At 31.5% G+C, this 18,248-nt stretch overlaps 1 protein-coding gene across 2 annotated transcripts in view; it reads left to right on the top strand.

The window, feature by feature from the left end:
- Positions 1-18,248, top strand: part of PHF3 (PHD finger protein 3) — a 104,327-nt gene that overhangs the window by 16,228 nt on the left and 69,851 nt on the right. The window contains exon 2 of one of the 2 annotated variants that reach the window (XM_051997208.1): positions 7,265-7,533. The exons of the other annotated variant lie outside the window; for it this stretch is intronic. Within the exon in view, the coding sequence (XP_051853168.1) occupies positions 7,290-7,533 (244 nt within the window). The 5' untranslated portion in view covers positions 7,265-7,289. The remainder of the gene's footprint in view (positions 1-7,264; positions 7,534-18,248) is intronic. 2 annotated transcript variants of the gene reach the window in all.

Genomic DNA, 18,248 nt, shown 5'->3' on the forward strand with positions numbered 1-18,248 from the left:
CAAATATTGCTCCTACTGTCCCAAATATTATCTTGATTCTGTTTGTTTCATTTTGCTTCAGTCTCTATAAATATTGTAAGGACAGTAATACAGCATAATAGTATTCCATTGTATGCATATATTCTTAAACTGTTTAGCCATTCTCCACTTCTTAGGTATATACCCCTGTGTTCCATTTTTTTGCCCCACAAAAAGAGCTGCTATAATGTTTTTGTAGACTTGAATCCTTTTCCTATTACTTTGATTTCTTTGTGGTATAGGAATGATTTACTTGGTGTGCCTAACAGTGCTATCCCTTTTCAAAGAGTATAGGCACAATTTTAATAGGTTTTTCACTGGTGGATAAATTAGATGTCATTGCCTTGCTGTTAGTACTTTAAGTTTTATCAAAATAAAGTTATCTTTATGGTAACATGTGTATAGAATCTCTGTGGGACTTTAGCATTTTCTTGGGGAACATCTAGTTTGAGGTTCTACTTAATTAAGATTCTTTAAGGTTCTATTATTGTTTTAAAAATAATTCATACACATTAGACACACTTGGACACATAGTTCCAAATTGCTCTCCACAATGAGCTGACTTGTTCACATTTTTGCTAAGAGTGCATCAGTGTACTTATTTTCCCTACTTCTCCAGCATTTGCCTTTTTTTTTTTTTTTTTTTTTTTTAATCTCAGCATTTTTCATTAAGGCCATTTGTAACTTTGCTTGCTTACCCAAAGAACTGAGTCAATGAGTCACAAAGTAGAGCTAGTTTCCATACAGTCCACATCAAGTGGTTTTTTCCAACATTCCTCATCACTTTCCAAGTTTTGCTTTTTAGTCTGTGTGTATGTAATAACACTCCAACCCTGTAGTGCCCCCCCCCCCCAAATTGTGAATATTGTTGACCTATTCATCTCCATATTCATCACTCTTGCAATATAACTGGTTCAACTTTTGTACTTGATGTCTTTCTCAACTTCTAGTCTGCAATGGTATTGATAATGTTATGTATATATGCTTTCCTCACCCTATTTCTTTGTTTTATCACATATAGCAGATTTTTGTGGGATTATTTAAATTCACTGAACTGTTTTGAATAACTGATAATTGTGATTCTGCCTTGTTCAAAATAATATATGTGTAAAATAAATACATCTAATTCCTGTTGAACTTTATTTCTTAATCTAAATAAAATGCATGCTTTTTCTCCCCTTTAAGCCAATCTCTTTTGAATGATTCCTGGTAGCTTTGAAAAGCTCTTGGAGAAACTCCATTAGTAGAGAATTCTTCTATTTGTCTTCAACTTCAGATATCATATCACTGGTAGATAAATTAGATGTCACTCTTTTACATTGCCCTTGCTTATTGCATTTTCATAGAGTCTCTTTGTAGGACTTAAATAAATATTCTCATGGGAAACAATCTTGTTTGAGATTTTATTTGAAGTTATTTAAGATTCTATTATTGTAGTGAGTTTAATTGCTTTTAAAAATAATCCACACACTCTAGACACAACTGAACCTTAAAAGTTTCTATACTTTTTAGTTATCTAGGTAAAATGTCCTTGTCAAGTGCAGAAAATAGTCAATAGTCTGCCTCTTTTTATGTGGTATATATTCTCACTCACTGGAATTGGACCCTAGTTTGAAATCCCATTCCTACTAATAAATGTTAGTTCCTAAAGCTCTCAAATCTCAGTTTCCTCATACATAAAATTAGGGATTTGCGCTCTTAGGATCTCCTTCAATTCTGAATATTTTCATCAAGAATGTCCTTTATGCACATATATTTCCATACTTTACCCAGACATGTTACAGAAATGATAAAAATAAATGTTTTATTAAAATTGATGAAATTGCTTTGCTTGCCATTTTGGGAGAAAAGTATTTTCGGATCTTTTCATTCTTGTTGAATTTTCTGTTCTTTGAGATCCTGAAAATAATTACTAATTATTTTTAAAACTATTGCTTCCACAGCGTGGATTTCTTTTGTCTAAAGTTGATCAGGTTGAGCTGGTCTTCCCAATTTTTTATTTTTAAGGAAAATTGTTTCTTTTTCATTTAGGAAATCCAAGTCTGTATGAGATTTAGATCAAAATAATAAAATGTATTTCTGAGACGGTACAGACCAGAAATGTTGTTTTCCACTGAAGTAGCTAATGGGAATAGTCATTATGGCAACTAGAAAATATATTGTTTCCCAAACATCCTTTTTCTCCCCTACTCCCTTGTTTTAATTATTGCAATGATTCAGAGGTAGTGGGCTCTCTCCTACTAGTGGCTATCAGTATTACTATTTAGGGATGTTATAGATTCTTATTTAAATACTGTTTGGATGACCTCAGAGATTCCTTCTAACTTTGATTCTTAATTTTATGTTTCTGACTTGATTGCACATTTATTTTTCCCTTCAACTGCTTTTTTAAAAAGTGCATTCCATCCCCCTCTACCTTCCCCCCCCCCCTCCCCGGCAAAAAAAAAAAAAAAAATTAGCAAGCATTGTTTGCTCCTAAGGCACCCCTTCAAATAAAAAGGAAAAACCAAGCCCTCGTGACTAATATGTTTAATCAAGTAAAATAGAGTCCTGCATGAATTATTTTATATTTATATTTCATTCGATATGTTGGGTCCACCACCTTTTAGAGGTGAATAGCATGCTTCTTTGTCAATCCTTTAGAATTATGATTGCATTATTCAGAATTTTTAAGTTTTTCAAAGTCATTTCTTGTTTTAAAGTTTTTACTGTATAAATTATTTCCCTGGTTCTGTTCATTTTGGGCATCAGTTCTCACTGTGGGCAAGCCTTCCTAGGTATTTTTGAAACCCTTTCATCATTCTTAAGGCATGCTAATGTTTCATTATTTTAATTGCATTTTTGGTCTCAACTTCCATGCTTTTTATTCTTTTACTTTGCTTATTGTACTTTGTCTTTCCTTTTTAAAAGAACTATGATATCAGTTCAGGGAAGTGATGCTATGACATGCAGGTGAGTTGGATTTAAGTGAGGCAGAGGGCTGAGCAAGTTTGCCTGCTTCACTTTCTCTTGCTTGCTTCATTTTCTCTTCTAGAGTCATCTGAGTATAATGACAAGACAAATCAGGAAAACCTGGAGATGGCCCTGGATGCAGTTGGTAGACTTTGGCCTTAAACCCAATCACTGTCTTGTTGATTGGCCAATATTAGGTCACTTGCTAAGCCCCAATTGATCATTTGTGCCCTGATTGACTCTAATTGATTGAGTGAATATAAATAGCAGTTGTTTCTGCTTGCATGGAAACCCTGAGAATCCTTTGCTTCGCAGGTTGGATTTTTTTTTTTTTTTTTGACTAAATAAAAGACCTTTTTTTTTTTTGCCTACTCTTCATCACTGAATGGATACTGCATTAGTCAGACAGAGACGTGTTAAAGATCTTAGCTTAAAAAAGCCTACGTCTTCTACATTGCTTAAATTCCTCTAAGGAATAGTAAGAATAAATATATCTTGGTTTTTTTTTTTTTTTTAAATTCAGTCTATTTAAAAAGAGGTAAGTTGGGAAGTGTGATAAGTGCAGACAGTGTATTCTTAATCTCTTATTTATTATTGGTTTTAGCCTTTGAAATTGTTCTCTCTAGGGTTATCAGTTATCTCTTAATTTTGATAACGCTTATGCTGTTATCAGTACTCTTCTTTCTTGGTTTCTGCTGCAATTCAGTATTGTTGATCATCTTTTCCTGAGCTCTTGAGCATTTGTGACATTGGTTTCCTTCTCTGTCTGACCATTCATTTTCCCTTGGTGGAATATTCCATTATTCTGTCCCTTAATCTGGCATACTGTAGAAGACTTGTGTCCCGAGACCTCTTCTTTTTGCAGCCTTTCTCTAAAAATTTCAAAAAAGCATTTATTGAACATTTTAGTACATTTTAGTAAGTGCTTAAAATGCAAAGACTGTCTTTAAACCCCAAACCAAAAAAAAAAAGGAAGTTCTGATTTTGTTTTTAATATTATTTCACTCTACTTGGGGAACATTTGGAACATTGGTAGTTACATAAGGAAATATAAAATGAGGAGGAAGGAGAGTGTCAACCACTGGGCAAATAAAGAATGCCCCCAAATTAGGAAGTGGCACTTTTGCCTAAGTCTTAAAAGGAGCTGGAAATTTCAGGAGGTAGAAGAAAGGAGAACCGCATATGCAAAGGTAGGAATTGGAATGTAGTATAACACCACCACCAACAATAGTCCAATTTGTATGGATAGTAACATATGTAAAGGAGACTTGTGAAATAATCAGTCTGGAAACATTTAATGACAAACAAAAGACTTGAATTTTTTTTTTTTTTAATTAGGGACCTCATGAATTCAGTTATCATCTTTGTGCTGATGACAATCTGATGTATATATTCAGCCTTAATTCCTTTCCTTAGTTTCAGTACTCTTATTTCCATCTGGATGCTCTGTAGGCATTTTAAAAACATTTCTAAAACCTCATTATCTCTCTTTCCAACACGTCCTTTAAGATTTATTTTTCATAAGATGATTGACCAGCTTTATTCCCATACTCATATTCATCCTTATCCATGCTCCATTTAATCAGTAGACAGATCTTTTTTATTCTACCTCTTGCACATTCTTGCTTTCTTGCTTGCTATCCATCTTTCTGGACTTGTCCACTGTCACACAGCTAGGAAGTGTTAAATGTCTGAGGCCAGATTTGAACTCAGTTTTTCCTGACTTCAGGGATGGTGCTTTATCCACTGTGCTACCTAGCTGCCCCTTGCATATTCTTTCTACTCAAAAAGCCATCTATGCTAGACCATCATGAGCTGTGGTTTAGACTATTGCTACAACCTCTGAATTTATACTCATGACTTCCATTTTTCCTTTCTTTGGTATATCTTTTACTCAGTTGCTGAAGTAATCTCCCTAAAGCAGAATTCTGAATGTTACTTTTTTACTAAATTTGTTTTCTCTAGGATAAAATGCCTCAGCTTGGCTTTTAAAGCCTTCCCATTTTGATTCTAGCCCACTATCAGATTTATTTCATGTTACTGTCCTTTTGTGCAAATTGGTATACTTGGTATTCTTGAACTGCATTACATACATCTGTGTTTTTGTCCAGACTGCCTAGAATATAATTCCTCCTTAACTCTGGTTTCTTAGAATCACTAGCTTCTTTTAAGACTCACTTTACATGATATTTCTTTTGGGAAGTTTTTGTGTTATTCATGTTATAACCTCCTTGTTAGAATGTAAGCTTCTTCAAAGGTAGGACTTGTTTTTCATTTTTTCTTTGTATCTCTAAAATCTAGTACATTTCTTTAGTGTCTAACATACATCAAGCAGTGTTCTAGGGATTAGCACACATGTAAATGAAATGATACATTATTTCTTGATTCCCAAAGTAATTTTCTGATATACTTTTATTATTTTGATAAATCTCTCCACATTGAAGTCACTAAACATTAAAGTATGTGCTCACTTAATTTGGGAGAATCTTATTAAATTTTTCATAGAATTTCTTTGTTTCTTTGTTTTCAACAGTTTTTGAGACATAAGCTACAACTAATTTTCAGTTTTTTTTTTTAAAATACATTTTTATTGCAAGGTGAGTTACTCAAACATCACATGAAATATAAATATATTTATTGCCTTTAGGCATATAATATCCCAAAGTGAAATCCTTGAGCTATTCTTTGATTTAGCTGCAATTTTTTTTTGTTTTTGGTTATATTTGCTTTGTTTTGATGGTTTGCTTTGTTTGGGGATGGTGGGGTGAAGGGGACTACTTGTTTCTGTAAGTTTATTACAAGGAGCCCAGGCCCAGATTGTAGATAGAACTCACTTCAGGGAAAGAAGTGCTATGTGATTTATTTCTGCTAGAAAATATAAATTAAGGTATGCTATCATTGATAATGCTTATAAATAGGGATTATTGTAAAACTCAGCAATTGGAGAAAAATTGCATTTTAAAGTTAAATTCTTCAAATTTTGATAATGAACTTATTGGCATAGTTAATTAAATTACAAATAGTTTGCCATAAGTTACTTGAGAAAGGAAATTATTAATTTTATCTCAGCCATTTTTTTGTTCTAGATACTTTATTTTTATGGAGAAAATAGGATATATCGTTTAAGAAAGTTTTTGTGTGGGGTCGATAGCAACATATTTTTTTCAATACTTGTCATTAGTGATTATAGAAGATTTAGGACTACATGGTTAGTAAATATGATTAATCTGATTATGGCTTAGTGTTTAGAGTAGTAGAAAAGTTCATTGGAATGCCTGTGAATTAGGTTTTCTGATTTATAGAATTTTCTAATTAGTGGGTATTAATGAGAAATTACCTTTTTTCTTTGTTGAAAAATTTTCTAAATTGTTTTACTCTGATATTTGGTATGTCTGAAGTAACTATTAACCGAAATCAAGGTTTCTTTTTCTGTTGACAAATATTCTATGTGCTATTCACTTTTATGCCCATACGAAGTTAAGGATACTGAAATCAGTGAATCTTTGGTGATTGATCTTTCAGTATTTGAGAGCCTTCATTCTGAACATTATTTGATTGATACAGATATAGAATTGGAGATTGAGGGGAACTTATACCAATTCCTGGATATGTGTATGTATATATGTATATATACACACACAGACTCATTAAATAATTTTTAAAAATAACAATGTTGCTGCTATATTGGTTGCCTCTTTTTCTTGAAAGTAAATGCAGAGGAAATTGGATTTTTATGTTGTGTGCTAAAAATCTTAGTGTAGTTTTTAAGCTTTGACTTTCTGGAATGCCTTGTATATTATATTTTTAAAGTTCAGAGTGTTTTTCAAATAAAATGAGACTTGTATAATTTTCACAATGGCATAAAATGATTTTTAAGAGTATAATTAACTTTAAAATTTACTCTGCATATTTTAGGTGTTATTGTAGAAGAGAGTTTAAATTTAATTTATTTAAAACAGACTTAACATGGGTTATTGTATTTAGTTATGTAATTCTTTGAGATTTGACAATTTTTTCTTTTAAAAAATATCAATATATTGTACCCTGTCAACAGATAAACTAGTAATATGCCATTCTACATGCATGGTGAATCAATATTACTTAATAAATATTGGTTTTGAATTTCCAAATGCATAGTTTTCGACAGTGGAAAAAAAAATTTTTTAAAGAAACAATTCAAAGATACCTTAAGTGTTCTTTTAGACTCAAAACAGGAAAAAGAAAATAATTTGGTTTTAGGTGATTTTCATTCGATAGCTTTATTTCTTATGATATTTTTTTTGTCTTTCTATAGGGCTGAAAGACACACAGAAGTCTTCATGGATATAGTTGATACATTTAATCATTTAATTCCTACTGAACACTTAGATGATGCCCTATTTCTAGGATCCAACCTGGAGAATGAAGTCTGTGAGGATTTTAGTACAAGTCAGAATGTCTTAGAGGACTCGCTGAAGAACATGCTCAGCGATAAGGATCCTATGCTAGGATCTGCGAGTAACCAGTTCTGTTTGCCTGTTTTGGATAGCAATGATCCCAATTTCCAGATGCCTTGTTCAACAGGTAACTCTTATGATCTTTTTTTTTTAAAGTCTGCAATTAAAATAAAGTAATTTTTAGCAGCATCCTTTTTGATGATGAAGAAAGTGAATTTAGGATTCTATCCTTTATAGCTTAGAGCTTCTCAGGCATCAGAATAAAAACTTATATCAAATAGATCCTTCCTGGCTATTCTCTCTGGAAGGTTGTTGAATTTTCTTCTGGGATGCTTTAAATTGTAGTTCTATCTGGAGCCACAGGGGAAGGACTAAAGAATCTCTCAATGTCACTTCCAGTCCTCTCTATTGTTTATCCCATTTGTATCCTTGATGTGCTTTGTGTAGGCACACTCTCCTCACAGCTAGAAAAAAATGAATCAAAATCTGTAGTATTGAAAAATCAGAATATGAAAGCATTTTATGGGGCACAATATAATAACTTTTGCCATACTTTCTTATACCTTAATGGTGGTGTTAAGGTGTTTTTAAATGATAGGTTTTCTATTTGATACTCTATGGTAGAATGGCTACTAGTACATTCTTTCAAAGAAGTATGATAGAAGAATTGTAATTAAAAGTACTTTAATTTAGACATAGAAAGTGTACTTTTGGAATAGAAAAGGCAGTGTGGTATGTTATCAAAATATTTTTAAAAGAATTTAAAAATTGAAATGACAAGCTAGTTGGACTGGCAGTAACTTGAAGGACATTTACTTTTTTTTTGTATAAACTTTTAAAAATATTAAAGTATTTTATGTTTGGGGAAAACTATAGGCTTTCTTTAAATAATAAAAGGAATAATAGTTTAAAGCTACAAAGTACAAATTGTCTGGTAGTCATATATATCATATAGCTTAAAGTAAAGGCAAAAAGTCTTATTAGCTTTGAAAAGTTCTGTCATATTTTTTCCTTTTATCCTTTCCATTATAGTAATTTCTCAAATATGTGTGTTGGACTGTTTTTCAATGACTGACTTCTTTTTTTTGCAGGACTTTTCAATTGAATACTTTTCAATGTGAAAAATTTTCTGTCTAGTTAATTTTCTTCTGTAAAATATATGTCGTAACTTAGATTTAGGTGACTCAGTTCCACCTTTGTACATTGAATTTGTTTCACATTTGATTGTTTATATCAATTCTACTAGAGTTTGAAGTTCTTTCTGTTTGACAGCCTACTAATTCAAGAGTCTTGCACTATTTGCAGTTTTTATAACTCTAAATAACAAACATTTCTTTGATGTCACTTAATTTTATGGTAAAATATTTTCATTGTTTTCTAAATGTCTTGGAGTTTTTCCAGTTTTTAAAATCTTTTGTTTTTCAAGATTTTTATTTTGGTACTTAATGTTAATGCAGTATTTCTGATTTGTGTTTTGTACTTATTATGTATTTATTGCAGCTAAAAAATTTTTCCTTTGTCAACTAATTTAATTGTACTCACAGTTGCACCTGATGCATCCATTTATCTTCACTTATGAAATTCCAAACCTTTCGTGTTTTGTACTTTTTTCCCCTTTGATGATATATTTTGATAAAAAGTTTGTGACTTGGGATTTAAAAAAAATTAAATTGTTTAAAAACTTTATTATCATTATCAATAAAAGTTTTAGGCCTGGTGTTCATTTAATTTGTAATTACTCCCTCCTTCCCCATTCAAAAAATTCTACTATTCACAATTTATGATGCTTGAAGTTATTTTTTGGAATTTTACATTTTGGTTTTAGTGAATCAAGTTGTATTATTTTCAGAATTTTTTACATTAAAGTTGTTTTGGGGTATTTACTTTTTATAGCTCTCTGAACAGTTTGTATTTTAATATTTCTATATAGATCAATTCTTAAAATATGTAACTGCATTTAAAAATTATTTAATGTCTATATTGCTTTGTATAATTATGAATATGGAGAGGAGAAAGAAGAGAAGGTTCTTAAACTAGGTGACCTTCTAGAGTCTTGAGATTTTTAGTTATTTATGTTTTTATAAACTTGATAAGTATTCCTTGTTAATGAAAAATATTTGACAAATGTTTTAAAGCTTTAAGTGGCTAACAAACTACTTAAATTTCTGTGTTGCGATGAAAAAAGGATATGACTTTAAAAAGTATTTTCTCTTTCTGACTCTACAACTTCATTTTTATTTGGAGTACTTGAAGATAAGAACAATACTATAGCTGTTCACTTTTAGAGGAATATAACTGGTGATTATGCTTCTCAGTTGTGCTGAACTAGGGAAGTTTGCTGTTAAGTCCCAGAAGTCATTGATTTTGCTGAAATGCTTGAACAACTCATAATAATTTATTTTTCAGTTGTAGAGATTACAAGATTGTAATTGTAAAGCATAGAGGGGAAAACGCAAAAAATCAGGTACTGTATTTTCATTTTTGTGGGTTGTATATTACTTTATTTCTTTATTCACCGCAGATGAGGCCTACTGTACTCAACATTTGTGAAAAGATCTGATAGAATGTGTAATCCTAATTAATTTTCTATTGGTAGTGAGTTGTAACTCTTGCTGGCTACTTTTAAATTCTTTTACTTTATTCTTTTAAAAAATCTGCCATGGTTTACTTTGTGTTTCCTTATATTAGTCCAAATTTTATTCAGCTTGGGTTAAATTTAGATTTTTTTTTTTAAATATATATACAAAATATTTTCTTACTATCCTTTTTATAAAAGCAGTAAAATGTAGTTGAAAAATACTTTTGGCATAATGCCCACTCCATATAATTTTAAAAAGTTATATTTTGTAAATAATAGGGTTTATTCCTTTATGTGTGAAGTTTTTCTGCATTTTGTAAGTTTTGTAATAATATACTTAAGGTCATATTTAATAATAGAACAGCATAAATGAAAGTTTGGATTTTTGTTTTTTGATTATTTACTGCTGATTGGCCTTAATTTAATCATTCAATTTTTATTTATTTATTTTAGTGTTTGCTTAGTGTATTTTTGGTAGACTTATTCATCAACTATTGTATTGTCTACTATACACAAAGACAAGTAAGACCAATTTCTTGCCCTGGAAAAATGGGTGGTGCTTTTAGTTACCCTAGTCTGTGAAACATGGAACCATTGCCATTTTAGAAGAATAAGGTTTATACTGGACTCCTAAGAATATTAGAAATATAGAGTTGTTATAAGGAAAGTGTAGCATTTAACCAAAAAATGTTTGTATAAAGAATGGCATAATAGATCATCAGAGACATAGAAAACATGGATATTTTCATGCTTTGAGAGAGAAGAATGGAGATAGATGAATTAGGGGAAGACTTTGAATATGTCAAGTGGAATCATCCATGAAAGATTTACATGAAAGAAAAACCCTACAGAGAAGTAAAGAGCTATGCAAATCTTAAGAAGAAATGTTATTTTATCCTTTAGTAAAAAGGGATGAAGTATGGGGAGCAAGGATTTCCTTTATATTTTTTAAAAGATTATATTATTCAACATTTCGAAAAGACCTAAATTGAACTTTTATAGCTTCGATTTTAGTTGCTTAAGATACTTCCATAGTAACTCCATTCCTGTAGGACAAAGGGCCTCACTATCCTAATTTCAACTTTTATGTTTTTCTGTAACCATTTAATGGATTTAATTTATGCTTAATTAAAAAATTTGTTGTATCAGCTTAATTAAAAAAAATTAAAACAGGTTCCAGAATTATTTACTATATAACACTTTTGATATCTGATTATATTATTATGGGTATCCTTAGTTGCTGATCATGATCCTTTTGCAACTCATCTTTGTACTCCTCTTCTCTATGTCTTCCTATAAATCCTTCATAGGCTTTCCACTCATGCTGTGGAGACTTCCTTTATAGCTGTCATGATAATGAAGTAACCAGTGGAATAATACGTAGGATGTCCATAGGTGAGCCTTCTCATTACATGACTGCATCACTACCTTTTCTGGGCACATGTCTCTAAATAATCCTTATGATACTTCTGTGGTCAAATATGAACATTTTCCCCTGTCTGTGTTCCGTATTGCTATCTTTCTAAGCTTTCTAGGTTTATGATATCAGAATATTTATTGAGTACTTACTATGTGCCAGGCATCCATTTAAGTTACAAATAAAGTGATTCCATTCTCTTCAATAGAGAAAATAGTTTGTTATAAGAATTTTTGCAAATTTTTTCATTTTTCTTTCATTTGTTGCCCTTTGATTTTCATCCTTGAATATTCTCAAGATAACTTTGTTTGGTTTGGATAACTTGTCTATCTTTACATTGGTTTTGCTTTGGACTACTTCCCTCTTTATGATTTATAACGAGTCATTCATCATCCTTGTAAGGTTTTACAAGCAAATTTATATACTAACCTGGTGTTGCTTGTCTTCTCTTTTTGGTTGACAGGTGAATCAGCTATTTGCTGACAAAGGCAATTTCTAGGTTTTTGTTAAATCTCTTTGATTTGGCAATTTCTGCATTGGTAAAACTTCTGGATAAAATTATTACAATCATTAGTGATGTCATTTTTATTGGTTTTCAGTTACTTGTTCAGTACGGGATTGCTTCTATAGTCTCTATTATTCTTTTAAATAAAACTAAGAACAAGTAGATTTCACAGTATACAGTTGACATATTCTTAAATCCCATATTAGTGACAATTTTTTTCCTGTCAAATATAATCTTAGTTCTTTGTGCTGTTAGTTGATGCTCAACATATTCAGCATTTGCTTCTTTTAAAGAAAAAAAATATTCATTCTTTGTGAAGGCTGTTGGTTATGATATGTAATCTAGGATTCTATGCTTCTTTAGTTACCTTAATTGCATGCTACATTTTGTTATCCTTTTCTAATTTAATAATAATTTTGTTTCTTGCTTAGGTCAAACCAGTGTTGATACTTGATTTGGGAAGTGATTCCCATTTTTTTTAATCCTTTATTTTTCACTAACTAAAATAAAAGGAATTCAGTTTTTTTGTCAAGTTTTTCACTGTGTTCAATGCCTTCCAACTTTATTCTTGAAGAATTGTACTCTAATTATGAGGTATAATTAAGGTCAGAATCTGTAATTTACCTAAATATTATATTTTTCATGTCATTTAGTGTTTATCATCAAAGGTCTTTAACTTTTCTTTTTTCTAACTCCTGAATCATGTTTTCAAACATTTTCACTCTTCCTCATTCCTCATTTTTACATTGCAGTCACTGAGTATGAAATGTATGGTTTAACTTGGAAAGTTTGATGGAATTACTCTCCTTCTTCATTTCTATAACAGGTATTAAAAATAATAGCCCATAATTGTCCTCCCTATGACATTTTTGTAAAAAGCTTTAAGAAAAGTTTATGAATAGCAGCATAGAAGTTGACTAATGTCCCATTAAATAGCGTTTTTTTTAGATACATGATAAAAACCAATGTTGTGAATGCCTGTTCAGGTAATAACCTTGAGCTTCTTTTCATTTAGTTGCAGCTACTTTCTGGGTTAATTTATAATTTATGATTAGAATGTCCAGGTTGATATATTCACTTGACAGGGATCTCAGATTTACTTACTTGTACCTAAATTAATGTTTATAAACAGTCTAAAATTATGTGATTCTTTGTTGCCCCTTTTTCTGACAATATGTCACTATCAGTGTAGAAAGAGAAGAGGGCTTACACAACACTGAGGACCTTTTTATATTTTCTTTGATGCATGATTTATCATAGTCAAGGATTTAAATTTTCTTTTTTTTTTGAGGGTCATTTTAGTAGAAGGGACTCTTTTAAGTGTCATTGGCTCAAAACTCTTGTCTCAGTGTCTTTTTTTATAAGTTGGACAATTACAATCCCCACAAGCAAATGATTCTACCTGCTTTATTTCTTTTAAATCATATTGGTCATAAATAATCCATAGTTTAGATAGGCATGATCAAGTTTGCTGATTGGTAATTGATCATTAGAGGAACTGAAGTTTACCACAGGATTAGATAAATAAATAGATAAATAAAAGAGAAGTTGGCAGGAAACTGATGTCTAGGAAGGGATTCTGAAAGTTCTGGGGGGTATCTTGATGACTACAGGAGTGTATAAAATACTTGATCAGCACCATACTTCAAAATAAGTACTTGTAAATTATCCATTTCAATACCTTGAACATATCCACTGAGATGAACTTAATTTGGATTCTTCTTGAATCAGTCCCCAGATTGATTTGTCTAGTTCTGGTCCAATGATTTTTAATCTAGAATGCACCTTGGATGTCATGATAGGAGGCGTCTCAATCAGAAACACAGCTACAATTAGAATCTAGTTTCTGAGCAGAGACTTGGAGGACTGAGTCAGCTGGCTTTTTATATTCCTTTTCCTTCAAAATTTCCCTTCTCTCCCAAGGATTGAATCTTGAAATGACTTGCCCATTGATAATAGGCTTGGTTTGGGAAAGCAACTAGGGCAATTCTTAAAGCCTTTTCAGTATGATAGTCTGCAACAGCTAAGTGTTGTTTTTGTCGTAACATTAGTCACATCCCATGACATAATCATGTTTTAGAATAGGACTTTGGGGAGGTTCTGAAGTACTTTAAAATGACTTCATAGAAAATTAATCTTTAATAATTTTGAAATAGCTTTCCTACTTCTGAAGTATTGAAGTGTAAGGCTCATTAATTTGAACAATATTATGTTAAAGTATATATTTTAACTTTTTCTTATTTTGCCTCAACTAGATGCTGTGTTTTATTTTTATGAATTGAGGGAGCTGGGGGTGTTTAACCAGCGTAGAAAAGAAAGTAATGGAGAACATATAATTGTAAGAGGTAATTTAGTGCAACATAATGGTAAAGTGCAAGATAGGATATAGAATTGAAGACTTCTGCCCCAGCCACTTACTCCTTCTGGAACATTGGGCTAGGAAACTGAGATTCAGATATATGTTCACTATCTATAAAATAATTATTGGATTAGATGACCTATAACTCTTGCTCTAAATCTTTGATCTCATAATTTTATAGCTGAAAGTATTGTCTCCAGTGACCTTCATTTCAAGGAAACTTTAGCCAGGTGAGGTTGGCATTTGTTTTGGATCATATAGTAAGTTATAGAGGAGGAGAACCCAGATTTGTGACTGAATTTACCAATAATATTATTTAAAGTATTTGACAGGTTATTTTGTGAAAGAAGACAAAGTGTTAATACTTTTTAAAGTTTTTTAAGAGGGTTAGAATTCACTAAAGTAGGGTAACTAATTCATAATGCATAGAAATACATTTCAGCTTTTGTAAGAACATTTAACATTTAGATTTAAGTGGTTATTTCTTTTGCTTATTTTATTTAAAAATTTTTTTTTTTCCATTCTAATTCTTTTAAACATATTTATGTTTTAAGTTCTAGATAGATCTATATGTATATTTAAGTTAAAGTGAGTGTATGCTTTTGTGTATACATATATGCTCTTGATTTTATTTTGATGCAGCAACACTTCCCAGTCAACCTCCAAATGGTACATCTTCCCTCAAAGTTAGCTGCCAGAAAATGTTTAAGCCAAACTGTGGGACTTAAACATACCACTTTCCACTTTTGGAGTTTATGCTTAACAGAAAAGATATGTTCTAATCTTGTTAATATGGTATTAACACTGATTTCTTCAGTTTGCTTGTTAATCTTTATTTTAATTCTTCTCACAACTTACAGTGGGGGGTGGGAGGGAAGTGTGAGAATAAAACGTATGAGAGAGACTGAAATCACATGGACATTTTCCAGAGGATGCTTTAATACTCTAGATTTTCATTCTCAGTGGTCCCACTTACTTACTTGTGGGCTTTGTTGTGAGGCTGTTGAAATTCATGTTTAATGGGATGAATCTGAATTGAGAACATTTCTCCATATTTACTTCCTGTTTTCCTCCACTCCTGTTCAATTTTCTTGAAAAATTCTTGAAACTAGATGAATTGGGCCGAAGATTTCCTAAGTAAATTTTATATTTCTTGACATTTAAGACATTCTAAAATTTAGTGCCACACCCTTTCCCCATATTATTGTATATTACTCCTTATTTACCCTGTACTCTAGCCAAATTAGATTATTCGCTGTTTTTAAATGCTTTACACTTTTCTACTTTTTTTTTTGGCTTTTTTTGCAATGCACATTTCAGTATTTGAAAGGACCTCACCTATATTCCTCAAAGTATCTTTATGTGCCTTTTTTAGGAAATTTGTCATGGTGACACCTCTACCTTTTTCTGGCTAATAGTGACCCTTTATTCTTTGTGCCTTACATATCATTTGCTCAGCATGTGACAATAGGATCTCTTTCCTCCTTGACACATCATCATAGCCTTTTATTATTTTATATGATTTACGGCATAATGTTTGTGCATAATTTTAAGAAGGAGTTTACACCTTACCTAAATGGCAGGTGCACAATTTTTATTTAATAAACTACAGATTCCCAGGATAACTCCTAACTTAAAACTCTTAGAAACGTACTATCCTTTTATTCCTAGTTGTTAAGCTAAATTTTTTAAATCATGTATCATCTTGGACTATGTGGCACCCACAGTTTGATTTTTATTGTCATGAATCATGCTTAATTATTTGCAACATATACAATATTAGTAAGAACTTTGGAAACTTAAAAGTACCTTTGACATTAAGGGTTGTCACAGTATTACAAGACCTCCTTTATATTCTTGGTGCTGGTACATCTGGGACTTGTTGCCTATTAAAGATATTGCCTTGAATTGTGTTTGCTAGGTTGAAGATGATTTGTAAAATCCTTAGAAATACAAATATAATTTAATTTACCCAATTCATGGGAAAATGTCCTCTTCTCTCTGTGTCATTTTCTCTTTTATGTTTTCTTTTTTCCTGATTTTTTGTCCTCTTTATATTGTGAAAAATGCCTTTTCTGTAACCTGCTACTCATTTTAGCTATTTTTCTCCTTTCATTCTTTTTAATTGCTATTCCTTACTATTTATTCTGCCTTGTTATTCGCAAAGCTTCCTGGGAGGTTTCATTACTAAATCCTGGATCTCTGGATCTCTGCCTATGACTCTGGGGGCCCTTTTCTCCTCAAAATTCTTTCCTTCCTTGTCTTTCATGATCACCTCATTTCATTTCCCCTCCTTTGATTGTACCCTCTATCTTTGCTGATTCTGTTTGCCATTTTAAGTGAATTTTCTCCAAGATCCCTTCCTCTTGTTTCTCATCTTTATTCTCTTTTGTTAAATATTATTCACTGCCACACTTCGACTATTACTACTGTGCAAACCATTATCTTTTATTTATTTATACTCTCCATCTTTTGTTTTGCATTGCCAAATGGCTTCTGAACATTCTACATGGTCAGGTAGAATTCATCTGTGAATCAAACTCAATATATGGAGAACCTATGCCCTTATCTCTGTCACACTACTTATCTTTTGACTTCCCTATTCTCTTGGCTCAGAAGCTCAGCTTTACACAATACTCTTCCCTTTCTATCTCCCCCTTCCCATCCAGAATTTTTTTTCATATTCTTTTAGTACATTTAGGACATTATATTTGATTATTTAAAAATGCTTATAAAATATATCTTATTTTCAAATGGCTTTTTCATTGTTCTTTTTTCTGGTCTTCCTTCTTTGGGTCAATTCTTCATACCATTGCTATATTAATCCTCCTAAAGTAAAATTTTAGTGTTTTTCCTTCAACTTTTTGCTTCTCATTCATTGCATACAATTATAAAAGCTGAACTCTCTTAGTCTTGACTTTTTTTTTTTTTTTTTTTTTTTTGCTGAGGCAATTGGGGTTGGGTGACTTGACTTAGGATCACACAGCTAGGAATGTTAAGTGTCTAAGGCCAAATTTGAACTCTGGTCCTCCTGACTTCAGGCCTGATATTCTATCCACTGTGCCATCTAGTTGCCTACTCTTGCGTTTCGAGATTAAATGAGGGGGATATTTTTTAATAGGGTAAGAATGTAAATATTTACATTGATTTCCTTTTTTTTTTTTTTTTTGGCTGAGACAATTGGGGTTAAGTGACCTGTCCAGGGTCATACAGCTAGGAAGTGTTAAAAGTCTGAGGTCAGATCTGAACTCAGCTCCTCCTGACTTCAGACCTAGTGCCCTATCTATTGTGCCATCTGGCTGCTCCGGTTTCTTTTTTATGAAATAAAACTTAAAAAGAGTTATAAAGTCTTCTATTTCTTATGATGATGACTGCCAATTGTTGGGGAAAACAAAATGCCCGAAGCCAAATAATGACCAGAATTGAAGGAGAACAAAATTGGTGGGAGGAAATAAGATCATCACCTAGTAAGAATTTGATAAATTGTAGTAATTGTTTTCTTTCTTTTCTTTCTTTCTTTTTTAACCCATCCAGTCTGCAGAAAACAATTTATTTCAGTAATAGCTTTAGTACTAGAAGGAGGTGCTTTATTTACTAAATTGTTTTCCTTTTTTAGGGGGATATTCCTTGACATCTAATATAACTTGTTTTAATTTTAACATCCATTCTGCAGTGCTGGGTAAACCTTGACTAATATTTTATGAATGATTTCCTTTTTCTGATTAAATAGTTCATGAATGAATTTCAGTGTAATAGTTTAGTAGGGAGTTCATGGTTTAGGGAAAAAAAACCATATTGACAATGTGTGTCTTCCTTTTTTCCTCTCTGCTTAAATTCCATGCCTTCATTTGTTATTCCTAAGCTAGTCAATTTAATTTCAGTGAGACATTTACTTATTAAAATGTGAAATTGCTCTTAAGTAGTGTTATAATTTGAAGTGTTGTAATCTGTATTACTTTTTCTCCTCAAAGGATTGAGGCATT

Source organism: Antechinus flavipes, chromosome 4, assembly GCF_016432865.1.
Source record: "Antechinus flavipes isolate AdamAnt ecotype Samford, QLD, Australia chromosome 4, AdamAnt_v2, whole genome shotgun sequence".
Taxonomy (NCBI): Eukaryota; Metazoa; Chordata; class Mammalia; order Dasyuromorphia; family Dasyuridae; genus Antechinus; species Antechinus flavipes.